Here is a 21708-nt window from a genome sequence, read left to right as displayed (position 1 = left end):
ATGACCTAATATTGTGAAGTTAATAAAGCAAAGGTTGTCCAAATTTGACTGTTGAAGTCATTTAAAAGACACTTGGAAAACCCAACAAACTAAGCTGCATTTTGATACTAAGGAAAGATTTGAATGTAAAAGCTTGATTATTATTATTGTTTTAATATATAGGGTTTTTTAATTGATATCTTGAACAGTAATTATCAGCACATTTTATTTCATCATATCAGTTGCAGGTCAGAATTTTCCCCATAGTAATTGTAAAATAGGACACCAGCTGATTTGTATACTGAGCTGTGTGTGTTCAGATATGTGCAGGCAACCAACTGTTGCAAGAAGATATGTATTCTATTTAGATAAAAATATTTTCTTGATTGTTCAACAAATTTGAAATAATTTCTCTACAAGGCCATAATTTTGCCACAGCAAAGCAGAGAGGTGGTTCTTGTTAATAATGGTAATATGTTAATATTTCAGTCTTGTTAATATGACTCTGGTTATTAGTATGTACTTCACATGTGGGTTGTGTTCACATCTTGGCTTACTAATATGGACTGGTAAGAGATGACTTCACAACATTTTAAGATGAACCTAGTGAATTGTGTCTTTTCTTTCTTGCAGTGAAAGACTATCAGTTGATTCAGAAATGTGGACAAGAAGGCAGCGATTCCCAGACCCAGCTGAGACAGTACCTCCAGCACTTCGTTCTTATATCCACGCACCTCTTGCAAACCAGCATGGACAGCAGTTATGCTGAGGCAGTGGAAGCAACGTGGGTCTTGTCACTTGCTTTAAAGGGGCTTTACAGAACACTTAAGGTATCTTTTGCCTGATGCGTAGAATATAATAGATCAGTGCCAGAAGTTTGTATTCTGCCTTTCTCAACAGCAACTTGCATGTTGACTAAGCCCATTGGGAAACTAACATAAGCTCCTGTACATTTGTCTCCATTTATTCCCTGTCTGTAGGGGTTGAAACTGTAGCTAAACTTTAAACAGCATTTGTGAGTCTAAAGTTGGGTTGTTTTACCTCTGTGGGGGCTGATCATTCATGAAAATTGATGAAGAAATTGCAGGGATAATGCTTCATGGACTGAAGCTCACTTGCCCCTTTTCTTATTCCTGATTTATATGAAGAGGGAGGTCTGTAGTGTTTTGGACTGTCAGAGCAAAACAGACATCCAGTTAGTATTGTGTGTCATGGTTTATACTATTAAGGTATCTGAAGTGGGGTTCTGTGGTTTTTTTTACTTGTTTTTTGTTTTTAAGGAAATAAATGAAAATTACTTGTACCGTAGATAGGCTGTGTGTTAAGGCCTGGCAAGCATTGTGATACGTTGTCTGTTTGTATGTGCAGATTCATGGTTTTAAGGAGATCCAAGCTGCTTTTCTTCAGTCTGGTTTACTCAAGCTTCTTGTGAAGAAATGTAGCAAAGGAACTGGCTTCAGTAAAACCTGGCTTCTCAGAGACTTGGAGGTGAGGAAATAAGCTTTTGACTTCTTGCAAAATGTAGCTTCACATGGTGACATGAAATTTTAATGACATTGTACTTTCCTTTTATGAACAAAGTCCTAAGAATATTTTTGAAAAAATGTTCATTTCCTGTATCCTTGGATCTGCCTTTCTTTGTCATAATTGTGTAGATAATAGTCTAACTTTATTAAAGATGGAGTTGATATTAATTAATCTGATCATATTTGAAAGAAATTTGGAAGATGAGGAATTAACGTACTCAGTTTCATTTATAAATTTTATTTAGACTGTTCTTGAAGATTCCATTCTTCAATTTTAAAAAATAATTAATCTAAGAGAAAAATATTAGTTGTGTTACTCACTGGCATGTGCAAGATATTACTGCCGTGCAATATAGGGACGTCAATATGTATGTGGGCACATTGTTTCTGAATATTTAATTGCAGAAAGATAAAAGTGGTTCAATCATTAGTTGTGCTTTATCATAGGCATGAAGAGTGTGTAGGGGCAGCTCTGGCTTACTGGTGATAGTTATCTCTCTTCTGTTTTTGTCTAAGAATCCTGAAACCTTTGATGTTCTAAAATGGTTAAATGTTTTCTCAATTTTTTATGCTTTTGGCTAATTACTGAAGTTGTCTTTAGTAACCTGGAAGGTGTAACTTATTTGTGAAGTGGGAAATAGTTTAAGTTCATGTTGCTTTTCTTAGGTGTTGTTTCCTTTTAGAATAGTATGTGCTAAACTCTGTCCAAGTCTTACAATGTTCTTAAATGCTGATTGCTGATACACTAATGATATCTACAGCTGTCACACCATATGCTACCTTTTTCTGTATAGATTTTGTCAATAATGCTGTATTCCTCAAAGAAAGAGATCAGTTCCCTGGCTGAACGTGAGGATACTGAACTGGAAGAAAGAGAACAAGATCAAGATGTGGAGCAATCCGTTGTTGGTTCTGCTGATTTAGAGCAGAACAAACTCGATCCTCTGGAGGGTTTGGATGAAGCCACCAAAATATGTTTCTTGGTACTTATTTTTCCCTCCTTGGAAGTTACTATAGACTTGCTAGTTGCATGAAATATTTGGTAGTTTATATGGCTGATTTTCTTCTAGATTTATATGCTATAGGTCTATGATTTCAAGAAATAAAAAGGAAGGAAACAAAAAAAATAAAACTTCATACTGGGAACACAATAATGAATGCTATAAAATCATTATAAAGGTTTTTGCTAAACTACTCTTCATTTCTACTAATCCAGATATTATTAAATTCATTAATTTTTTATGTATATGATAAATAGAAAATAGTACCTCGGTCTCCGTTAAAGAAACACATCTTTCATCTTCACCTGAAATGTCTTTTTTTTTTTAAATCTTTCTCAGATGACACATGATGCACTTAATGCACCTCTCCATATTCTTCGAGCCATGTATGAGTTGCAAATGAAAAGAACAGATTCTTTTTTCCTAGAAGTTCAAAAGAGGTATGTGAAAGACTGGGTCCAATCAAAAACAAAGTTACTGTAAGATAGAGGTTGTAACTTAAAACATGAAAGGTGCTGAATAGAAGTTGTTCCATGGTTTTGTTCTTGGTTTTCATGTGTGAAAAGTAAGGAATTGAACTCCTGTTGAGTTTTAGTTGTAGTTATGGAAACAAGTCACCATCTTCTGAAATATGCTGCATGTTCTTTTCAATACAATAACTTCCATATGTAGTCTACTATATCTCTAAATTATCCTAACTGAGAAAGAATGAACAGACCTTCGTGTGACTTCTAGTAATCAAAGCATGTCTTGGAGCCATCGTGTTTTTACAGAGATGAGCAATTTTATGTCATGTAAAACCCTCTACTTGTTCAAGCAGGGAAGCTAGTTAACATAATGTGACAAAATAGGTTGAGTTTAACGAAGCTTTTTAAATAGGCAGTGGGAAGACTTTAATTTGTATTTAATTGTGTTAATTTTTTGCATTAATTTCAAACACATTTATACTTTTTTTTCTTTTGTCTTTTTTTTTTTTTAAGGTTTGATGGAGATGTAATTACAACAGATGAGAGGATCCGAACACTAGCTCAGAAATGGCAACCCAGCAAGCGTTTGAGGTTGGAGGAGCACAGTTCAAAAGCAGTCGATACAGATATGATCATCTTACCATGTTTGGTGTGTATGTCTCCACTAAAAGGCACAGTTTATAAATAATTAGTTGCGGCATTTAGTAACTTCGGTTCTGTTTAGAAACTTCAGAGTTTTTTTAACAACTGGAGTAATCTGTTGTTAATGTTTTATGTCAAAATGAATGAGCAGATGCAACAAGAAGCAAGTATTTCTTCCTTTTAAATTCTTCTGTAAGGAAGTAAGAGAACTTGATTCTCAGGTCAGGAGAACAAATTACGATTGCATGCTGTGATTTCCTCTCCTTATACAGGAGAGATTGTATCTAATTGCTGTAAGCTTGTGCAGTTATCGTTTTACCATTGTAATGCTATCTTACAGTAACTGCAGCAGAACAAGGAAGCAATGTTGTTTTGCAGAGTAGACACTACACTTGCAACACTGAGGTTTTATAATCAGTAGTGTGGTTACGCAGCTTTTTGCTTTATTTCGGTGCAAGTTTCTGGCCACATGGTATCACCAGCACAATTTTATATCAGTTGTGTAGAGAAGTGTTTTGAGGACCTCCTGAAGTAGTTTCAAGTAATTATAAGAAAAAATTTTAGATGTTACAACAGTTCATACAGGAGTTGTCAAATATCCACCCCTGGAAACACTCCAAACTTGACTGGACAAAGCCTTGAGGAGCCTAATATAATTATGAATATGGCTCAGCTTCAAGTCTATTTTGGACCAAATGATCTCCAAAGGTTCCTCCCAACTTGCATCGTTCTGTGATTATATTCTAGGGTCGCAAATAGCATGGCACTATGTTGCTTTACCTCTGTAGTTCAGCTTAAAGTAACACTTCAGGTTAGAATTCTAACTGCTGTTCCTGATCATATGTACAATCATGAATGTATCAGTGTATGGGGAAGTCTCTTGATATAAACAGGGTTTTTTGAAGGACTTGGTCCCTCTAGGCGCATGAGAGATTGTACTTTGTGCTCTTTGCATCTGATTTTCAGTATGTAAAAGACATAAATTTTTAAATTCAGCTTTCAGTCTGATGGACTGGTCAGATATCCAAACATAATCAAGGAAGAATATTGTTGAGAGTGTATTTTCAAACTTTTTCTTTCTTTTTCAGTCAAAGCCTGTGCTCTGTGATAAAGCAACAGAAGAAACCAATCCGGTCGCCCAGAAGCTGATAACTAACACGGAGAGTGATCTTCAGCTTAGTTATGCCAAGCAGCGTCGCACTAAGAGTTCCATACTCTTGCATAAGGAGCTGGACTCCAGAAGCAAAACGTCTGTGAGGGACTACTTGTATCGTGTAAATGAGGCAACTGCTGTTCTTTATGCCAGGCATGTGCTGGCATCGTTGTTAGCCGAATGGCCGGATGATGTGGCAATAAATGAGGAAATCCTAGATCTTAGTGGCCCAGCCCATATGACATACATACTGGACATGCTTATGCAGCTAGAAGAAAAGCAATTATGGGAAAAAGTAAGTGGATTTCACTTATGCATGTGAGCAAGCCCTGTACCTACATTCTATAAGCCTCTGACTAACAAAAATACGTGCAGTTCTTTTTTTAAGCTAAATTGAAACTCCAAAATTTAAATTAGTTCTGAAAAAGCAGTCGGAATCTGTCAGTGTCTTAATGTACTGATTTTTTTAACAGGAAATGAAAAAAACTAGCTCCTTGGAGACGACTCTTTCAGTTACATGTGGATAAATCTTGTAGAGAAATTGGCAAACTAGGCAGTCCATTTTGAAAACTGATTTTTGTTATATCTCAATGTGTGTATTGTAATACCTGCAACCCCATTGATAGGCTGAGTGTTATTGTGGTGGAAGTGATCTCGGAATTATAATGGAATATTGTAATGAAAATGTCAGTTGAATGCTTCACAGCAGTTGCAGCAAATCATGTGCTAGAAATCTTCAAAGAAGGAATTAAAAATAAAACAGAAGGCATCAGTATGCCACTGAACCAATACTGTGCTCTCATCTGGACTGCAGCACACAACCTGACTCCCTCATCTTAAGAAAAAGATGCAATGCAACTAGAAAAGGTCTGCAGAAGAGTGGCAGGGATTATTATAGCCATGGAATAACTTCCTTATGAGGAACCAACTGGTTTTCTTGACCCTGGATCTTTGTCCTGTGGGTACTGAGGGAGGAGAAATAATAAAAAGTCTGTTCCTCCTTCTCTATAGTCTTAAAATCATGAGCAGCATAGAAAAAGTAAACAGCAAGTCTTATTCACTGGCCCTCCCGGTAAGAAAACAAAGGAGTGTCAGATTAAGGTAGTCAGTGGAAAGTCCAAAACAAACCTAAAGAGCTGATGTTTGACACAGTATGTCATTAAAGTTGTTGCCACAGGGTGTTTATATAGGATCAGAAAATGACAGGATGAACTGATGTAATAAAAATCTGTTAAGGCATATAAAATACAAAGGCGTAGCCTTTGACTTAGGCCATTCTACAAGTTTGTGGAGGCAAAGAATGTATTCAGGGAACCATGCTGTATACTTCCTGTGTTTTTTATATTCATTTTTCTCAAAAAATCTACTACTGGCTGATTTGGAGGAGAAACTTTTGGCCTGAGCTAGTATGGCTGGTTTTATTGGAGAAGATAGCAAATTACAGGTGAAGCAATGCAATGGGTTGCTAGAAAGACCTGTAAAGGACCTTTGAGTAATAGGACTCCTGATAAAGAACTTCTGTGCACTTTTGAAAAATAAGAAATGGTGGAGAGTTAAGGTTGTTCTGAATTATTACTTAATGTGTCCTGATAGACTCAATGGAATTTATGTGTATTTGTAATGATACAACTCTTGCATCGAGCTCTTTCAAACACTGCAACCATTTGACTGATACTTAATCCTTCCTTTTTATATGTGGACTTGTACATTTTGAAGACTAAAATATAGGATGTGTTCTGTTCACGTTCTGTTCAAATTGAAGCCTGTAGATATGGCAGATAAAGGTGTTTGTTTAGCATGTTATCAAAGTTTTTAAATGATATTCCTTGTTTACAGCTTCAATTCTCTGTGAATTACTCTGTGAATTAACCTTTATTCTAGCATTTATGGAAAGAGACATAGCTAGTAGCTGTCATGTTTTTATCACTTAAAGGCTGAAAGGTCTGAAACAGAGAACAGAGTAAAATCTTCTGCACCTCTAGGTGCTTGTAGACGTGAATTTGTCTCATTTCTTGCTGGTACCTTGAGTCTCTATTCTGAAATGTTATGCGACTAGAAACGCATCAGTCATCAGAGTGTAAGTTTGCAAATGTTGCTTAGATAGCAATTTGCATTTACACGATGTGCTGCTTCTCCTCAGATTCTGCAGAAAGTGCTGCATGGATGCAGTGAGAGCATGCTGGGAACGATGGCGCTGACAGCTTGCCAGTTCATGGAAGAACCTGGGATGGCAGTCCAGATGCGTGAGTCTAAACATCCCTACAACAACAATACGAATTTTGAGGTAAGTTATAACTATTGCAGTGCACTGGGCTTACATGTCTTGAAGACTGAAAAATATCAAGGTGTTTGAAGCAGAAATGTCACGGGGTTCCATTTGTATAACCATGGGACTTCTGTGCTTGAAGTACCTGCGAAATATCCTGTTGTTTTTGAAGAAGTCAATGTCAGATGGCTGAAGACTTGCCCTGCAAAGAAATATGTTCAACAAGGCACTTCAATAGCTACTTTAATATACTAATTTGATCATATGAAAAGTCCATAACTTAAATGGTTTTAATATGCATGTGTTTGAAGCAGTTCATATACTTAATCAGGGCCTTAATGAGCAAATATTTCTACCTTTCATCCAAAGGTTTGTTTCTATTGGTCTGTTACTTTCTTGTGCTGTTAGGTGAAAGCTAGGAGTGGAATCTTTCTTTTTTTTCCTTTTTTTTTCCATTGTATTTCTCATTTTAGAGTATATTCTGACACAGTTTCTAATTGTTCTTTTCTTGACATTGTTTGAAAGCATTTTTCTGAGCATGCTCATGCAAATAGCGTTTGGTAAGTTAACTACTGCCTCTGGGCAGCATTGGGATTTTTACTTCCCTGCAGCTAAGACTCTTCTATTTTTTATTTTTAAAGGCATGTAAGCCCTTAGGATCTGGCAATACAATCAATATCAGAAACGAATACCACCACTAGCATTGCTAGTAATTAATTTTTACTCTCTTAATATCTAATGCAAGCAATAGGACATGCTTTACGTTTGTTAGATTAGTTCCCTATTAAACTAACAAGGACTTTTTTTCTTGCTATGGAGGTACTGTAATATTCTCTATACCACTTCTGTTTGTAAGGTGAAAGTTAAATAGCTTCTTGGTAATATAGCATTACAGTATACAAAGATAACGTGTTTATTTCTCAGGATAAAGTTCAAATTCCCGGTGCTATCTACCTCTCAATCAAATTTGACTCTCAGTGTAATACAGAAGAAGGCTGTGATGAGCTGCTCATGTCCAGCAGCAGTGATTTCCAGCAGGATCGGCACAGCTTCAGTGGGTCTCCGCAGAAATGGAACGATTTTGAGCTTCCAGGTGAGCATGCAGTGCTTTAACGCAAAAAAGTGTTGGGAATTGCTGGTACCTGGCACTCTTGAGAGAAACTACCAAAAATGCAGATGTTACTGAGACGTGTGAGGGAAAAACCTCCTTTTCTTGTCCCTGTCTGTTTGCTCTCACAGGCTTCTCCTGCGTTTATTTTTCAGAAGTGGGCTTATCTGTTGTTATGCTACTTGACACATTCCATACTGTTTTATTTCTGACCTTTTCGTCCCCACCTCAGTCAAAGTAAGCACTTAGCTACTGGAAACAAATTTTGATCTTGATTCTGTTCCAACACAGCCCTTGTTCTGCATGATATTCACTTACATTGTTTCTGCCTTGTCTTACTTTCCACAGGAAGCACATTTTTTTTTAAACAGATAGGCTTATCTCTCGTCTCCGTACTACACTAGTGCTCAGAGCAAATAAAGAGAGTGTGCCAATGCCTTGTCTCCAGTTGTTGCCACTGAGCGTAGCTGAAAAAGTCAGTCCCTTCACTGACAACTTTGGTCTGTATTCTGTAAGCACATTTTTGATAGCACGGTACCAAATGCCAGTGATCTGAGGGGCTGCACGGAGAAAGCAGTACAGATCTCATGCTTCTCAGGTTAAGCTGTTTTAACCCACCGAGTTAAATGCTCTGTGGCATTGCTGGAAACTTGACATTGCATGTTGTCAGTAGCTGTAAATAGATCTAGGAACTTTCTCAGCAAAGGAGTTTGGGTTATAGGGTGCAAGTTAGAAATCATGTCTGTTCTGTAGACATATTTTGGATTTTTTATGAACTTTTTTTCCTTCCTCTTCTTCCTCCCAAGTAGTTGCAGAGGTTTGCCAGGAAACTGAACTTTGAGGCCCATTGTTTTGGAGCAGTCTTGGCTGTGAAACTTGAGTCTCACCCTGTGAAACTTCAGTTTCAGCTACAGCTCTCTGGATTGAGGCTCGTGATTTCACTCAGCACGGTCTAGCTGAATCCAGGCACTTGAAGGCGGCTTCTGGGCTTTACATTTGATGGCAGGGTTTTCTCCAGGCAGTCATTGCTGTGTAGGAGTAGGAGGGAGTAGTGACTCCATTTCATGATGAAAAGGGGAAAATGAATGGATTTATTTTTTTATTATTATTTAAAAAAAAACTTTTGTTTTGGTTTTCTTTATCTTAACAAATGTTTTTGAAGTTTTTCCTCCACGTGAAACTTAGAAAATTCCACACCCAGTGAAAACTAGCATGTCTGCCCAGAGTGACTTTTCAATGGAAAAGAAGGAAATTGTAAGTTTTAGCCAGATCTGACGTTACAGAGCACAACAGATAAAGATCTGTTTTGCTTAGCACTACAGCTAACTACCAGTAGTCGTCTTTGTGAAGCTGTAGATAACTACAAGGACAAGAACTTCTTGAATGTTCCACTGCACAATTGTAAACTGGTCAAGCGTTGTGGTAGTTCTTCCAGCTTCAGGTGGCTAACAATTTTGTTCTGTAATGTAGAAGTCTGCAATTTTGTTTTCTGACACATAAGAGTAATGCAACTTCACTTTCACAATTTTTCCCTTTTGCTTAGTGGACTGTAAACTTGGCTGCCCATGCAGAGGTTGTTTCTTCATAAATCATAACTGATCCATTACACAAGTGGGAAAAGTGAAGTTCAGTTGTGTTCTTTAACTCCCTCATCTTCTATGTAGTTGACAAAAATGTAAGAGACATTGCAAGTGTTTTTATACAGTGGAAATCATTCTGTATTTTGCTTCGGTCTCCTGTTCTGCACATTTCATAATTACAGGGGGAAAAAAATCACCTGTCTTGAATGACAATATCTAGGATTAGTTTATTTTAATGACAAAGTGCATTTGTGACAGCAAAACTAACTCAGTAGTAATGTGTATTTTCTCCCTTCCCTCATACACAGGAGACACGCTGTATTACCGATTTACTTCTGACATGAGTAACACTGAGTGGGGTTATAAGTTTACAGTGACTGCAGGTCATCTTGGAAGGTTTCAGACAGGTGAGTGTTGTTCAGACTGTAACTGAAAGGACTTCTTGGAGTTATTTTGCAGGAGCTTTGACAGACTTGTGTTTATCTGTTTTTGTTGTTGCTGGCTTTTTTTTTTAATCTGCTTCCCTCAGAATTTTGGAAATATGTGATTTGTCTTGTTTAAGCTGAAACTTGGCTAATGTCTCTTATATGCTGTGACTGTACGCTAGAAATACCAAATCTTTATAGAGGCTTGGAGATAACAATTATAATAACATTACTTGCATTCAAAGTCTTGTTATATGACAGTAATTGCACACAGGATTTAGTAAGCACTCACAGGTGCCATAATTGGAAACAGATATTATTTTAATTGTCTTTTTAAAAAGTACTTGTCCATTAGAATAGGTTGTTTCTGGGTCTAATTTGTAGATATAGCATGGAAGGCTTTGTTAGTTTATTTTAGAGTTTAGATGTTTTTAATAGAATTGAGGATGGTGGATGATTTGTAATCAGCAAAACTCTACTGAATATCACATAATAGTGAGGACCTGTGTTTGTTTTTCCTTATTTGGGGTAAAACTTCAATTTCAGATAGGATTCTTGCTAACTTTTTATTTAATTTTAGTGCCAGAAAAGACTGGCGTTATCAGACTGTAGTCTGGAGTTATCTCAGATTTTTGTTCTTTGTTTTTATTCTTGCTTGCCAGAGCAATGCTTAATATATGGAGAAAACCATGGGTGTATGAGCAAAATGGGTCCCTACAAAGTAATAGCTGTTTGATTTTTTTTTTTTTCTTTTTTACCAGGGTTTGAAATTCTAAAGCAGATGCTGTCTGAGGAGAGGGTAGTTCCTCACCTCCCACTGGCCAAAATCTGGGAATGGCAGGTTGGGGTAGCGTGCCGCCAGACTGGTCACCAGCGTTTGAAGGCTATCCACTTGCTCTTGAAGATCGTGCAATGCAGCGCCCAGAGGTAAGTGCCCTGTTCTACGTTGTATACTGGAAGGCAGGGTTGTATGCTGTTTTTTGTTGGTGGTGGTTTTTGTCAGTTTTTAATTTTTGTTCTTTAATAAACCAAAACAGGAAAAAAAGTAGTTTCCACTTGATTTTCTAGAAATTTATTATCTTTCTATTAGATGTCCTTCAGAATTAAGGTGAGGATGGAATCATAAACTGGTGAAAATGATGATCTGATTCGGTAATCAAGTAAATAACTTTTTAATGATTATTATAGTTGTACCATTGCAAAGCCTGTAATTGAGTTTCAGAAAGGATAGGTGTGCTAATGCATCAAGTATGCATGGCCTGGGTATTTCTGAAAATAGATGTTGTAAAAGATACTGAGTTTTTATAGTCTCGAAAAAATGTATAGTTGCATTAACTCATTAGCACATCACAGCTGACACTTACCTCAGTTATGCCCTTTTGGTTTAGAGCAAACAAAACCAATAAAATGACAGCATCCTAATAGTTTACTTTGATAAAAAGAAGTCAGAAAGTGTATTTGCATACAGTAATAAAAATGGATAATTACATAGAACCATTGCTTACCTCTTTGTGTACTCCAATCTGCATCAAAGTCTGAAAAACTGATTTTGCTTTTATTTGTCATTACAAATCTATGATATTTTCAAGTTCCTTTAACTTTTTTTTTTTTTTTAATTAGAAAATGTCTGATTTGTCCTGTGGACAACAAATTTAATTGGTAAAAGATCAAGTCTCCATTGTGCTTATATTTTATACTTTCCTTGTATTAATCTGATGACAGATTCTGATAGATTCTTTCCCCTCTACGTAACTGTATTTATCATCCTGTCTGTATAATTAGTGACGTTTGAATTGGCTTGCTTTAACTCGGGAGTAGGAAGGAGGCAGGGCTGGAACTGTTTGTAAAGAATTGTATGTCTGCCCTAAACCAGGATGTCAGCTGCCCGGTGTTGCAGGTTGATATTGTACAATTTCAAGCAGCTGAGCTAGAGCATTAAGCAAAATGATACATGTAGTTATTTTGAAGTCCTCATTTCAGGAGGCTGCTCGATTTTAGAAGAGTCATTTAGATGTGTCCATGAATATAAGGTTTTCTTCACTTCACTGATTCAGAATGAAATTCATTGTGCTGAAACACCTGACTGAATTTGGATTTAAAATGGTTCTTGTGCTTCTCCCTTGCTTTATACATCTAACTGTCAGAAATGTATGTTTTTGTTCCCTTAAACTGGGGGGGGTTGTTTTGTTTTCACCTACGAGTAGGCTTAAGATCATGGTTACTCACTATTTCATTTAAATGACCTCTTTTCAGGGACTGTGACCTCACCTTGTTGAAGCCACTCTGGCAGCTTTTCACCCATATGGAAAACAACTTGTGTCATGATGTGACCAAGCCTGGTATTCTCCTTCCTCTTCATCGTGCACTTGCAGAACTCTTTTTTGTTACAGAAAACAGAGTTACTGTAAGCAGTTCCTTTATTTATATCTCTCCTCTCCCCAGTGCTGGGAATGTTATGTAGTTCAGTGTCAAGCTAAATGCATTTTTCCTTTATCTTGGCAAAGTTCATCAGAGCTTTTGTATGCTTTAGAAATATGAGCAGCTTTCTCTTGTGGAGTCTGGTAGCAAATTCTAATTAAGGGGAATGTAGTTGCCTTATCCGTCATGGTCTGTAAGTAATAGTCATGACTCTTCCTTGTGCAATTAAGGCGTAGGCCATAAAGCCACTCTTAAATCAGCATTCCTCTCAGAATAAATAATTAATTTAAAGGCATTTGAATGCAGTTCCCTTTGGGTTGATTTTGGACATTACATATGAACAGTCTGTAATTAACTGATTTCTGTAATCACAAACTCTGTTCTAGTCCAGGAGTCTTGTGTGTAGTTCAGATGCATTTGGTTCTTAGGGACTGCTAGTGATCAGTATTTTAATGTTTGTTAGTAGGATGATATTTTTGGTAGAAGTGTTAGTGATCATTGAATGCTTTGTGGCTGCAGGAGCTTGGATCTCTACAGGAGTATTTGCTTGCCTTAAATACTGAAGATCATCTTCATCGCTGCACAGCACAGGTAATTACAAGATTGCACAACCCCAGAGATGTGTTTTTTGTAATATTTTTCTGGCAGATGGAAATAATGAACCATTTCTGATTGCCCATAGCATTTTATAAAATATGGGCTTTATTATACCGTGACAGGCCTCTGAAATTTGTCTGTGATGAACTGCACACAAATGCTTTTCTCCTTTAATAGTCAGATGGTGTGGCACAAACTGACTGTTAGGAAACAACACTAACTCATTCTAATACAAGTAGTTTAATTGGGTTTATCTAATTTAATTGTTTTGACCTCTCAACTGCCAAAACATGGAAAGGGGGGTAGGGTAGGGGTGGTCTTTCAGCCACTGAAAATGCAGTTGCCTTGCTGAAACTGCGTGGATGTGTGACAACTAATGGAGTACCAGGAGGTAACCAGGTAGAGACAGGATGGTTATTTAATTATTTCTTTTAAATTCATACAAGAATTTCTTCACAGTTTTGAAATGGGAGAATATGTGACATGATTAACTTTTTTTCTTCTCTCTTCTAGGCCCTGAAAAACATTGCTGCTATCAGCCTTGCCATTAACTATCCAAACAAATCAACAAGTTTCTGGAATGTTTAATACTGGCTCAGGCCGGAGTGCATGGGATAGAGTAGTTTGTCCATAGGAACCTTGGAACAAACATCTTAACTCCGTTCAGGAAAAGTTCCTTCAGCTTCAGTGTATGAGCACTCTGCAGCCTTCCTTCCTTCCACCTTGATGTAGAATTTGTAAAAGTAAAAGCGCACTTCAATGAAAAAGCACATCTTGAAGTAACTCACGCGTCGCCTACAGTTATGTATGCACATATTGTAGCATGTTAGAGTAAACAGAACAATTCTTTTTTTTTTTTTTAAATTCAAAGAAAGTAAATGAAAGAAGGTAGCTGAAGTATGAGAATGGAAGGCCCCCCATTGGTATCATCTGCTCCCAAGGAAACGACTGAAACCTGAAAGCTTTGTAAAGATTACTGAACTTAGAACGATGCAGTCAGCAGCACCTATCATTGGAGTGAAACAGGCAAACCAGAATCTGGTGGGCTGATGCGGAAATGGTCCACGCTTGAATCCTGTCGTGTTTACTTTTGCCTTGAAGGCTACTACCCAGGGAGAAGAACTTTAATTACTGGTAAACTACAGGTTGTAGAACAAATTCCAGGTGATCACATAGCAGTTAAAGAATTCCAGCTTCAGAGCATCCATGTGCAAGAGGTTAATGTTTCTCCTGTTCTTTGATTCAAATCAGCTGGATCATCTGTTCTTACCTTAATTTATCTCCGATGGTATTATTCTAAATAGTACATTATTCTAGGGCAGAGAGCAAAGGCAGGCCTCCATTCACTAAGCAGTGATGATATGAAGAACTGAGGAACTTGCATGTTTCTCAAAGATCATAGAAGAAATTATTCATGAGGGTTTTTTTCTTTTAATTATTTGGGTACTAGTGGCTTAAGGAGGTCCTTCTCAGCAATGGTGGGAACCTGGACTCCCAGCACTCAGGGCGGGGGTTAATGATCAATCCGGTCTTATCTTACACAGCAATAACTGCATTTCTCTTAATGAACGTGGAATGAATTGCAGACCTTCTATGTTGAAATAAATTGGCTTTCTTCCTTCTCAACTACACTGGTTATTCCCTTTCCAAAGAGTTATAAAGAACATAGAAGGATTTAGGGATAAATTTTGTATACTGTTATGCAGTACCTATAGCTGGTCTTGTCAACCGTCAATTCAGAGAACTTCCAGTGAGAATTATTTTCTTCTTCCCTTCCCCACTTCAACAATAAAATGCAAAAAAAGGCAACCAAAAACTTCAGTAGTGGAGTCTAGGTGACTGATTTAAGTTGGGTAAAGGCAGCGGCTCTGTGAGAAGGGAATATGCTTCTTGACCTTGCTTGGTGAAAAGGTAAGTGGTGCCTAAATAGCGCTGGGCCATGAGCACAGCAGCACCGCTTCTGTAGATGACCTCTGAATTGATGGTCTTAGCAGCTGGGTCTGGACGTACTTTAAGGGTGGTCCAGTCTCCCTCTGAGAGGGAATTGTGCAGTATGCATCCCCATTTCTTGGATGACCTCTAGGGCTGTAGTTAAAGATGTCTTGACTTCTTTCTGTTCAGCCAGGGGAGTGTAAAGTGAGTGCTGCTTCAGGGGATGAGGTTCAATCAGAATGTCATTATTCTGCCTGAAAGACTTAAAACTGAAGACCAAGCTGTGCTGAAGCCGTTACCTTCAGGAATGGAGTGGCCCTCTTAGCAAGTGAGAATGCCAGAATTCAGGAAAAACATACCATTTATCAATGACTGAAAGGATGCAGAGATACTGCTCTGAAGCGCCTCTCTGAGTATACTGCAACTGAAAGTCGAAGCCCTTCTTCCTTCCAGAAGGAGCTCGTGATGGGAAGGGAGTTATCAGAGTTGTGGCGTATGTTGAACGCATGGATCATTTTGTTCCCACATCTGAGTAATGTATTGGAGTTTGCAGTCTCACTGCAAGGGTGTCTGAGAGACCCATCCGTGAGAAACCAACTAGTTCACACTTCCTGAGAGCGTGAACAGATTCTGAGTTGCTACACCAAAACGAGATGTTATTATTAAGCCTGCTTTAGGGAGTTGCATCAGTGGGACAGGTGAGCTTTTGAAATTGCTCTTCTTGAGCAGTAGGACTTCCTATTCACTGCCTCAGTGGGAATCCAGGACTAAGCAGTCAAGGATGTGCAACGGGCTGATTTGCTAGGGCATGTAGCATGCTGCTGAGATCTTCCTATGTTTTAGTCAAAAGAAGGCTTTTTTCTTGTTTTCACATCAGGGATGAAGACTGTAAATAAACCATTCATAGAACCTGTGACGGCTCTACCATACTCACAATTTTCAGTTGGACTGTCTTTTTGCTTTCTGTACGAAGACACACGAGGCTGCAAGGATGACACAGGAGTGGCCAGTGTTCCTTACTAGGCGCACCACCTACTTACTCTACCAGCAGTAACTGGCCTTGAGTCAGTCATCTTGCCCTGAAGGGACTGTCTAGAAACGTTGTCCACTAAATATTATTTCTACCCACTAGATGGAACTGAAGGACTGTGACCTGAGTTGACACTGAATCTGTTGCTGCCTTACAACTCAATCATTCATTACGGATTTTTAAGAGACAAGAAACACTTTTCTTTTTTTTCCTGATAGTTTTAAAGAGGAAGAGAATACCAATAATGAATATTCATGATCAATCACATCTTGAAAATCCCCCAGCACTTCCAAGTTGGATGCAGGTGATGATGCTATTGAATAGTATAAAACTGGCTGGAAAACAGGTATGCTGAAAAAAAAAATGTGCCTAATATTAAAAATAAAATAGAATAAAATAGTTGTCCTGCCTGAATCACCTATGATGTGTTTAAGACAAACCACATTGTTCGTAATGATACCTTTGACTTGCTTTCATTAAACACTTTAAAAAGTTTTATAATTTCTTTTATTACGGGTTTACTACTTTGCAATTTTTATCAGTTGTTAAAATATATCAAACCTTTAGATTTATTCCAGTTCAGTTCAACATGTAAAAAGAAAGCTACAGATGTGGGTAAAATATGCAAATGAAGAGAAATATATTGTAAAAATTATATAAAAACAAAAAAGTAACAACACAGTGTCTGTTTTTTGTTTGCTTTCCTGCTCTCCTCTCCTCACTGAGTGTTAAATGTTTGAATTTGCAGTGAGATCCAAGGTTTTTCTTAGGAATCTTCATTTTTGGTGCCTATAAGTAAACCTGCTTATCCTCACCCAGTGGGAATACATCTGCCATTGCATCAAACTATGCAGGACATGTACAACTGGAGTCTTCTTTTAAATTCCAGCCCTGCTGTTTACATTCCAGTGGCCTTATCCTAAAAACAAAGTTTTGCCATGGATACCCCTGGGGTTCAGAGCCGGTGGTTGTTTGCCTTCAGGCCTGAAATGCAAATCTGGGGCCCCAGGTGTTGCTTCGTGCTAAGCTGAGATTTGTCTCCAGGACCTCTGTTCTAATAAGCAGTATTTATCAAGGGCTGGTGCCCACCTTGTCCCCTGGGCTTAGCTTCACAGCACCAGTGCCTTAGTTTTAGCTCGAGGGAGGTTGGTCAGGGAAGGGTAAGCGAGGAAGCCGACACCATTCTTGTATTTACCCAATGCCCTGAGTTGTTTCCACTGCTTCCACATGCTCTGAGAACGGTCTCGATGGGTGATTTCACTAAATACAAATAAATAACAGGGGTTGTGGAAGAGTGGGGACTTCGCTGAGAGCCAGGTCTGAGGTTTCAGGTGCTGTAAGCAAGGTTACGAGTGGAACAGATTCAGCTCCCTTCGCTGCTGAAGTCAGCGGGGTCCCAGCCCCTGGAACGTAACAAAGCTCACAACCAAAAGAGCTGGGAGCTGTTGTTCAGATGCCCTGAATCAAAACCATTTTTCTCCCAAAAGCTCAACGTCGGGCTGTAAGCCAGTTTACAGGGGGAGATTTGTTAACCTGCCTTCAAGAGCCAGCCACGCTGTGCTTACACAGGAGCGAGCGATGCCCGGTCTCTCCTGAGGCAGTCACTGGCCCTTAGGTAAATAGGCTAATAGGGTAAAGCAGTGTAAGGCCATAAATAGGGCGCTTGGCACCCTCCTGCAGCCACCCCGGGGGCACCAGCTGGCCCCAGGGGTGCGTGGGGCCGCATCCAGCAGGAGCCGTGGGGCTCTGGGGGAAAGGAGCGTGACCCACCCCGGGGTTAGAGCCAAGAAGGCATTTCCCATCCGAGTGAATAAGGGAGATCTGCTGTGAATAGGAAAGGAGTTAAACAAGAGGTGAAGGAAATCAGATTAAAGCTCATTCTTTCCATGATGGTTGGGTCTGATTTATTTAGGTCCTTCTACCGAAGAAAGCACAAATAATGAAAAGCTGCCACCCAGCTCAAACCCAGGCTGCAGTGTTGTGCTGGGACTCATAAGCGAGTATGCAATCCAAAGAAGAATATACATTTAAAAACCAAAAAAAATCTCCTTTCCTCTACCCAGAAACATCAATAAGCATTCCTGACAAAGAGATGGAAATCTTGCAGGGCTTTGTAGCAGCCCTGTGCATTTAGAGCTATGTTCCCTTTGGGTTCATGGGCTGAGAAGCACATTTAGATTTAGGATGCGCATGAAAAGAAGTGGAAAAAGGATTGAAATTCAAAATTCAAATTGAAATTAGACCTTGCTGCATTGCTCAGCGGCCCACTGGGTTCCCTGGGTGGTGTTGCGGGGCACACCAAAGGTGCAGGGCTCACGGCCCACCAGACCCCCAGGGCACGGCCAGGGCACCAGAACCCAGAACCGCTCTGCCCCTGCCCTCAGCAGCACCTTGCATGCAACAGCTCTCCTCTTCTGCCTCCAGGACTGTCACAGACGGGGTCTCTCCACCTCTGAGCTGGGCAGTTTGCTGGGGAGCTTCTCCTCTTGGTGTTTTGCTGGCAATTCGCATGAGTTTTTGAAATTGGTTTCTTGCTTCATTCCCTATAAATACTGCAACTATGCAATATGTGAGCTTGCATTGCACAGACAAAGTCAGTTTTAGAACTAAAGAAATATGAAATTAAAGTGTCTGCAAATATACCTGCTCCTGCAGGCTTTTTTCCAGGGCTTTGGCACTTCCCAGGGCCTGAGGTTTAGGTGGCGGAGCCGTGCCGGGCTTCGGAGCAGCTCCGGGGGCTCAGCCAGGCGGCACTGCCGCAGGGTGGGGGCTGCACCGAAGCTTTCCCCTGGTTTCTGGAAGCAGCCCTGTGCTGCTCTCTGGTGCTGGTTGTTCTCCTCCAGGAGCTAACTTGGTGCTGCACAGCATGCCTTCTTGCTGTGCTGTCCCGAATATCTGCCCTGCAAAGGGCTTCTAGCTCTTTGCAACGAGTCATCACCATTAAGGAGCTGCTGTGGGGGTGCTGGGAGCACAAATTTCACCTCGCTGCCTTCCCGGGGCTGTGGCACTCACAGGTTTTGGCCACTTGGCCATGGAGCAGCTGGGGGAAGCAGCAGGAGGCCCCTCTGCACCCAAAGGAGCTGCTGCTCTGCTGCTGCTCTGCTCCTCTGGTGCTGGCACCACGCGTGTGGGCAAATCGAAACGGATGCAGAAGTGAGAGACAAGGTGGTGTGCTGGGCTTTGTGCCATGCTGGGAATTATTTTGGTTAAATGTGTTCCCCCTGTGTTTTCAGCCAGACCCGGTAAAACTTTCTCCGTCAGTGGGTTTAGCGGCGGTGGCTTGCCGTGCCGTTCCTGGCCCCGGGCTGCTGAGGTTCTGTTGGGGTTTCTGGGTGAAAGATCCCACGTCGGTGCCCGAGGAACCGCAGGAAATGCTTCCCCTTCTGACCTTATGCTTTCTAATCCATTCAAGCACCCCACAGAGGTTTTACTCTCTCCAAGCAGAAGTCTCAGCCCTGCGATGGGTGCAGGAGGGGACTTCACCGTGCGTGGAAAGGTGGGCGTTTAGTAGGGCTTCAATCCCTCGTAACACTTATTTTACACTGAATTAAGCAAGGAATCAAGGTGTAATCTTAAGCACACCTAGTTAAGCGATCAAAGGTAGACTTTAAATTGCTTCTGTTGCCCTGAAACCTGAGCAGAGCAGTTGATAGGAAGTTCACAGGCTGTAGGACCTGCTCTTGCATCCAGCCGGGGCCGCAAAGGCAGGAAAAAAAGGGATGAGTTCTTGAGCCAGGAGACCGCTAGTCTCATCGGCTTGCTTCAGACAAGTCGTGTCTGCGTTTCTTACCCTTCTCCTTTACATAAACCACCCACAGAAAGCTCATTAATCAAAAATGTCAATGGTTTCACAGCCGTCTTCCCACTCAGACCCTGGGTTTTACATCCCTGTGAGTGGCAGACTGGGCTTTTTTCTTCCTAACAATTGTAATTTTTCTTTCTTAAATGTTTTTGTTCCTTCTTACTGTGAGAGTTAATATTTAAAGAGAAGAGAGTGTTTCGTACCCTGTTGGTCAATTCAGGATACGCTGCTGGGTTTTAAACATGGCTTTGCCTCCAGTAACCACCCTTCTCGCCTTGCTTTGAAAAATGGCATTTTCCTCTACTTGTTTGCTGGGCCCAAAGTACATCACGATGAGTTTGAGCTTTGGCACCTCTCTTGCTAGAAGGGGACTTGGCTTCCTCAACACTTTCCGAGGCCGTGCTCCTTGCTCGCCCTGAGGTTCCTGCATTTCCATCCCACCGGGGGAAGCAAACCTCCTGCAGGGGCAGGACCCGGGGACCCTAAAATAGCTGCTTATTTACCATAACCTCACTGGGCAAAGCAAATCCCTCATGAATTTTGATCTGATGATGCTTAAGACTGCAGATGGGCTATAGCTTTGCTTTAATTAGATTTGCACAGCGCCCAGAGGGGCTGCCCATGGGTGAGGGGTTGGTGTCCAGGAGGTCTCCGCATGGTGGCACCGCCACCAACTGCCCAGCCTGGCCCCGGCGCATGGTGGCAGGAGGTAGAGACACTGCTCTGCTCCGTGCAGCAAGAACTGGTGCCAGAAGCACACAAGAAAGGTCCCTTCTGTTTCTTCTGGGTTCTCACCCACTTTCTATGTGGTGCTCAGCGCTCCTTTGTGCCCTTGGGGCCAGCAGAGCTTGCACGGGGTGCAGGAGCTGCCGGTGCTACCGCCGGCTGCTGCTGTCAGAGGGTTTCTTCTGCAAAAAAAAAAATAATTAAAAAAAAATCACGTGTTTTCTTCCCAGCTTGTTCCTGCAAACACTCAGAGCTCCCGCCAGGCAGCCGAGCGCCGGGGCTCGCCGGCTGGGAACAGCCTGTCCCCGCGGGCCCGGGAAGCGCCTGTTCCCGGTGCGGCGACAGCGGCAGCATACGGCCCCACGGGGCTGCACGCCCCCGGAGCAGCTGCCGGCGGCGCCGGGAGCAAGGAGCATCCCCAGGATCTGTGGCATTTCGGTGCTGTAACCCCCCCGGTGTCACCGCTCGGATGGCTTCACCATCCGTGTTTGATTTATTGGCTCCTGAGCAATGTCGTGGGGCAAAGTCTTGATTTCCCCCCCTGAAAATGGGGGAAATTCCCCTCGCCTTGCCCCAGCTGCGCTGGTGGTTGCTGGGCTTGGGCCAGGTTTGTGTCCACCCCCCTTGGGATGTGGCTCCTGGGACACACAGGGCCTGAGGTTCAATGCCCCAAGAACCACCCCCCGGCTCTTGCCGCTTTCCTGCTGTGAGGATTTCGGGTGGTTGCCACTCTCCCCTCACCTCGCACCATTTCAGCGCAGCTGAAGGAGATGAGGGACACGCGGCATTGCTGGCACGGCCCCAGGGGGACCAGCGTAAGGTGACTTCCAGCTCCTGATTTCCACCTCCCCCTTTGCACAAGGCCGTGTGGGGGCTGCTGGGGGAGGCAGCCTCCTGTGGGTGGGCTCCTCCTGCGCTTTGGGGACTGGCTCCCGCCACCTTTCTGTGGTCACCTACCCAGCCTTTCCTACCAGCAACGAGCCACTGCCCTCCAGGCTGCCAGGGCCCAAGGGAGAGGCACCGCTGCTTGCTCATTTTCTCAAATATCCCCCCCCC

At 41.2% G+C, this 21708-nt stretch overlaps 1 protein-coding gene across 3 annotated transcripts in view; it reads left to right on the top strand.

The window, feature by feature from the left end:
• ZZEF1 (zinc finger ZZ-type and EF-hand domain containing 1) overlaps window positions 1-16521 on the top strand; it is a 59486-nt gene extending 42965 nt beyond the window's left edge. For 2 of the 3 annotated variants that reach the window (XM_083806241.1, XM_083806240.1), the window contains exons 43-55: window positions 613-809; window positions 1348-1467; window positions 2300-2488; window positions 2846-2946; window positions 3487-3622; window positions 4704-5063; window positions 6909-7052; window positions 7959-8127; window positions 10031-10129; window positions 10909-11074; window positions 12401-12551; window positions 13085-13156; window positions 13676-16521. In XM_083806241.1, the coding sequence (XP_083662367.1) occupies window positions 613-809; window positions 1348-1467; window positions 2300-2488; window positions 2846-2946; window positions 3487-3622; window positions 4704-5063; window positions 6909-7052; window positions 7959-8127; window positions 10031-10129; window positions 10909-11074; window positions 12401-12551; window positions 13085-13156; window positions 13676-13750 (1979 nt within the window). In that variant the 3' untranslated portion in view covers window positions 13751-16521. Of the gene's footprint in view, window positions 1-612; window positions 810-1347; window positions 1468-2299; window positions 2489-2845; window positions 2947-3486; window positions 3623-4703; window positions 5064-6908; window positions 7053-7958; window positions 8128-10030; window positions 10130-10908; window positions 11075-11237; window positions 12347-12400; window positions 12552-13084; window positions 13157-13675 lie in introns of those variants that run through there. The other variant, XM_083806242.1, reaches the window with a different exon arrangement.
• The last annotated feature ends 5187 nt before the right edge of the window (window positions 16522-21708 follow it).

Source organism: Anser anser (genome assembly GCF_964211835.1).
Source record: "Anser anser genome assembly, chromosome: 20".
NCBI classification, from domain to species: Eukaryota; Metazoa; Chordata; class Aves; order Anseriformes; family Anatidae; genus Anser; species Anser anser.
Note: the sequence above shows the minus strand (reverse complement) of the source record. Positions and strands in the feature narration are given on the sequence as shown.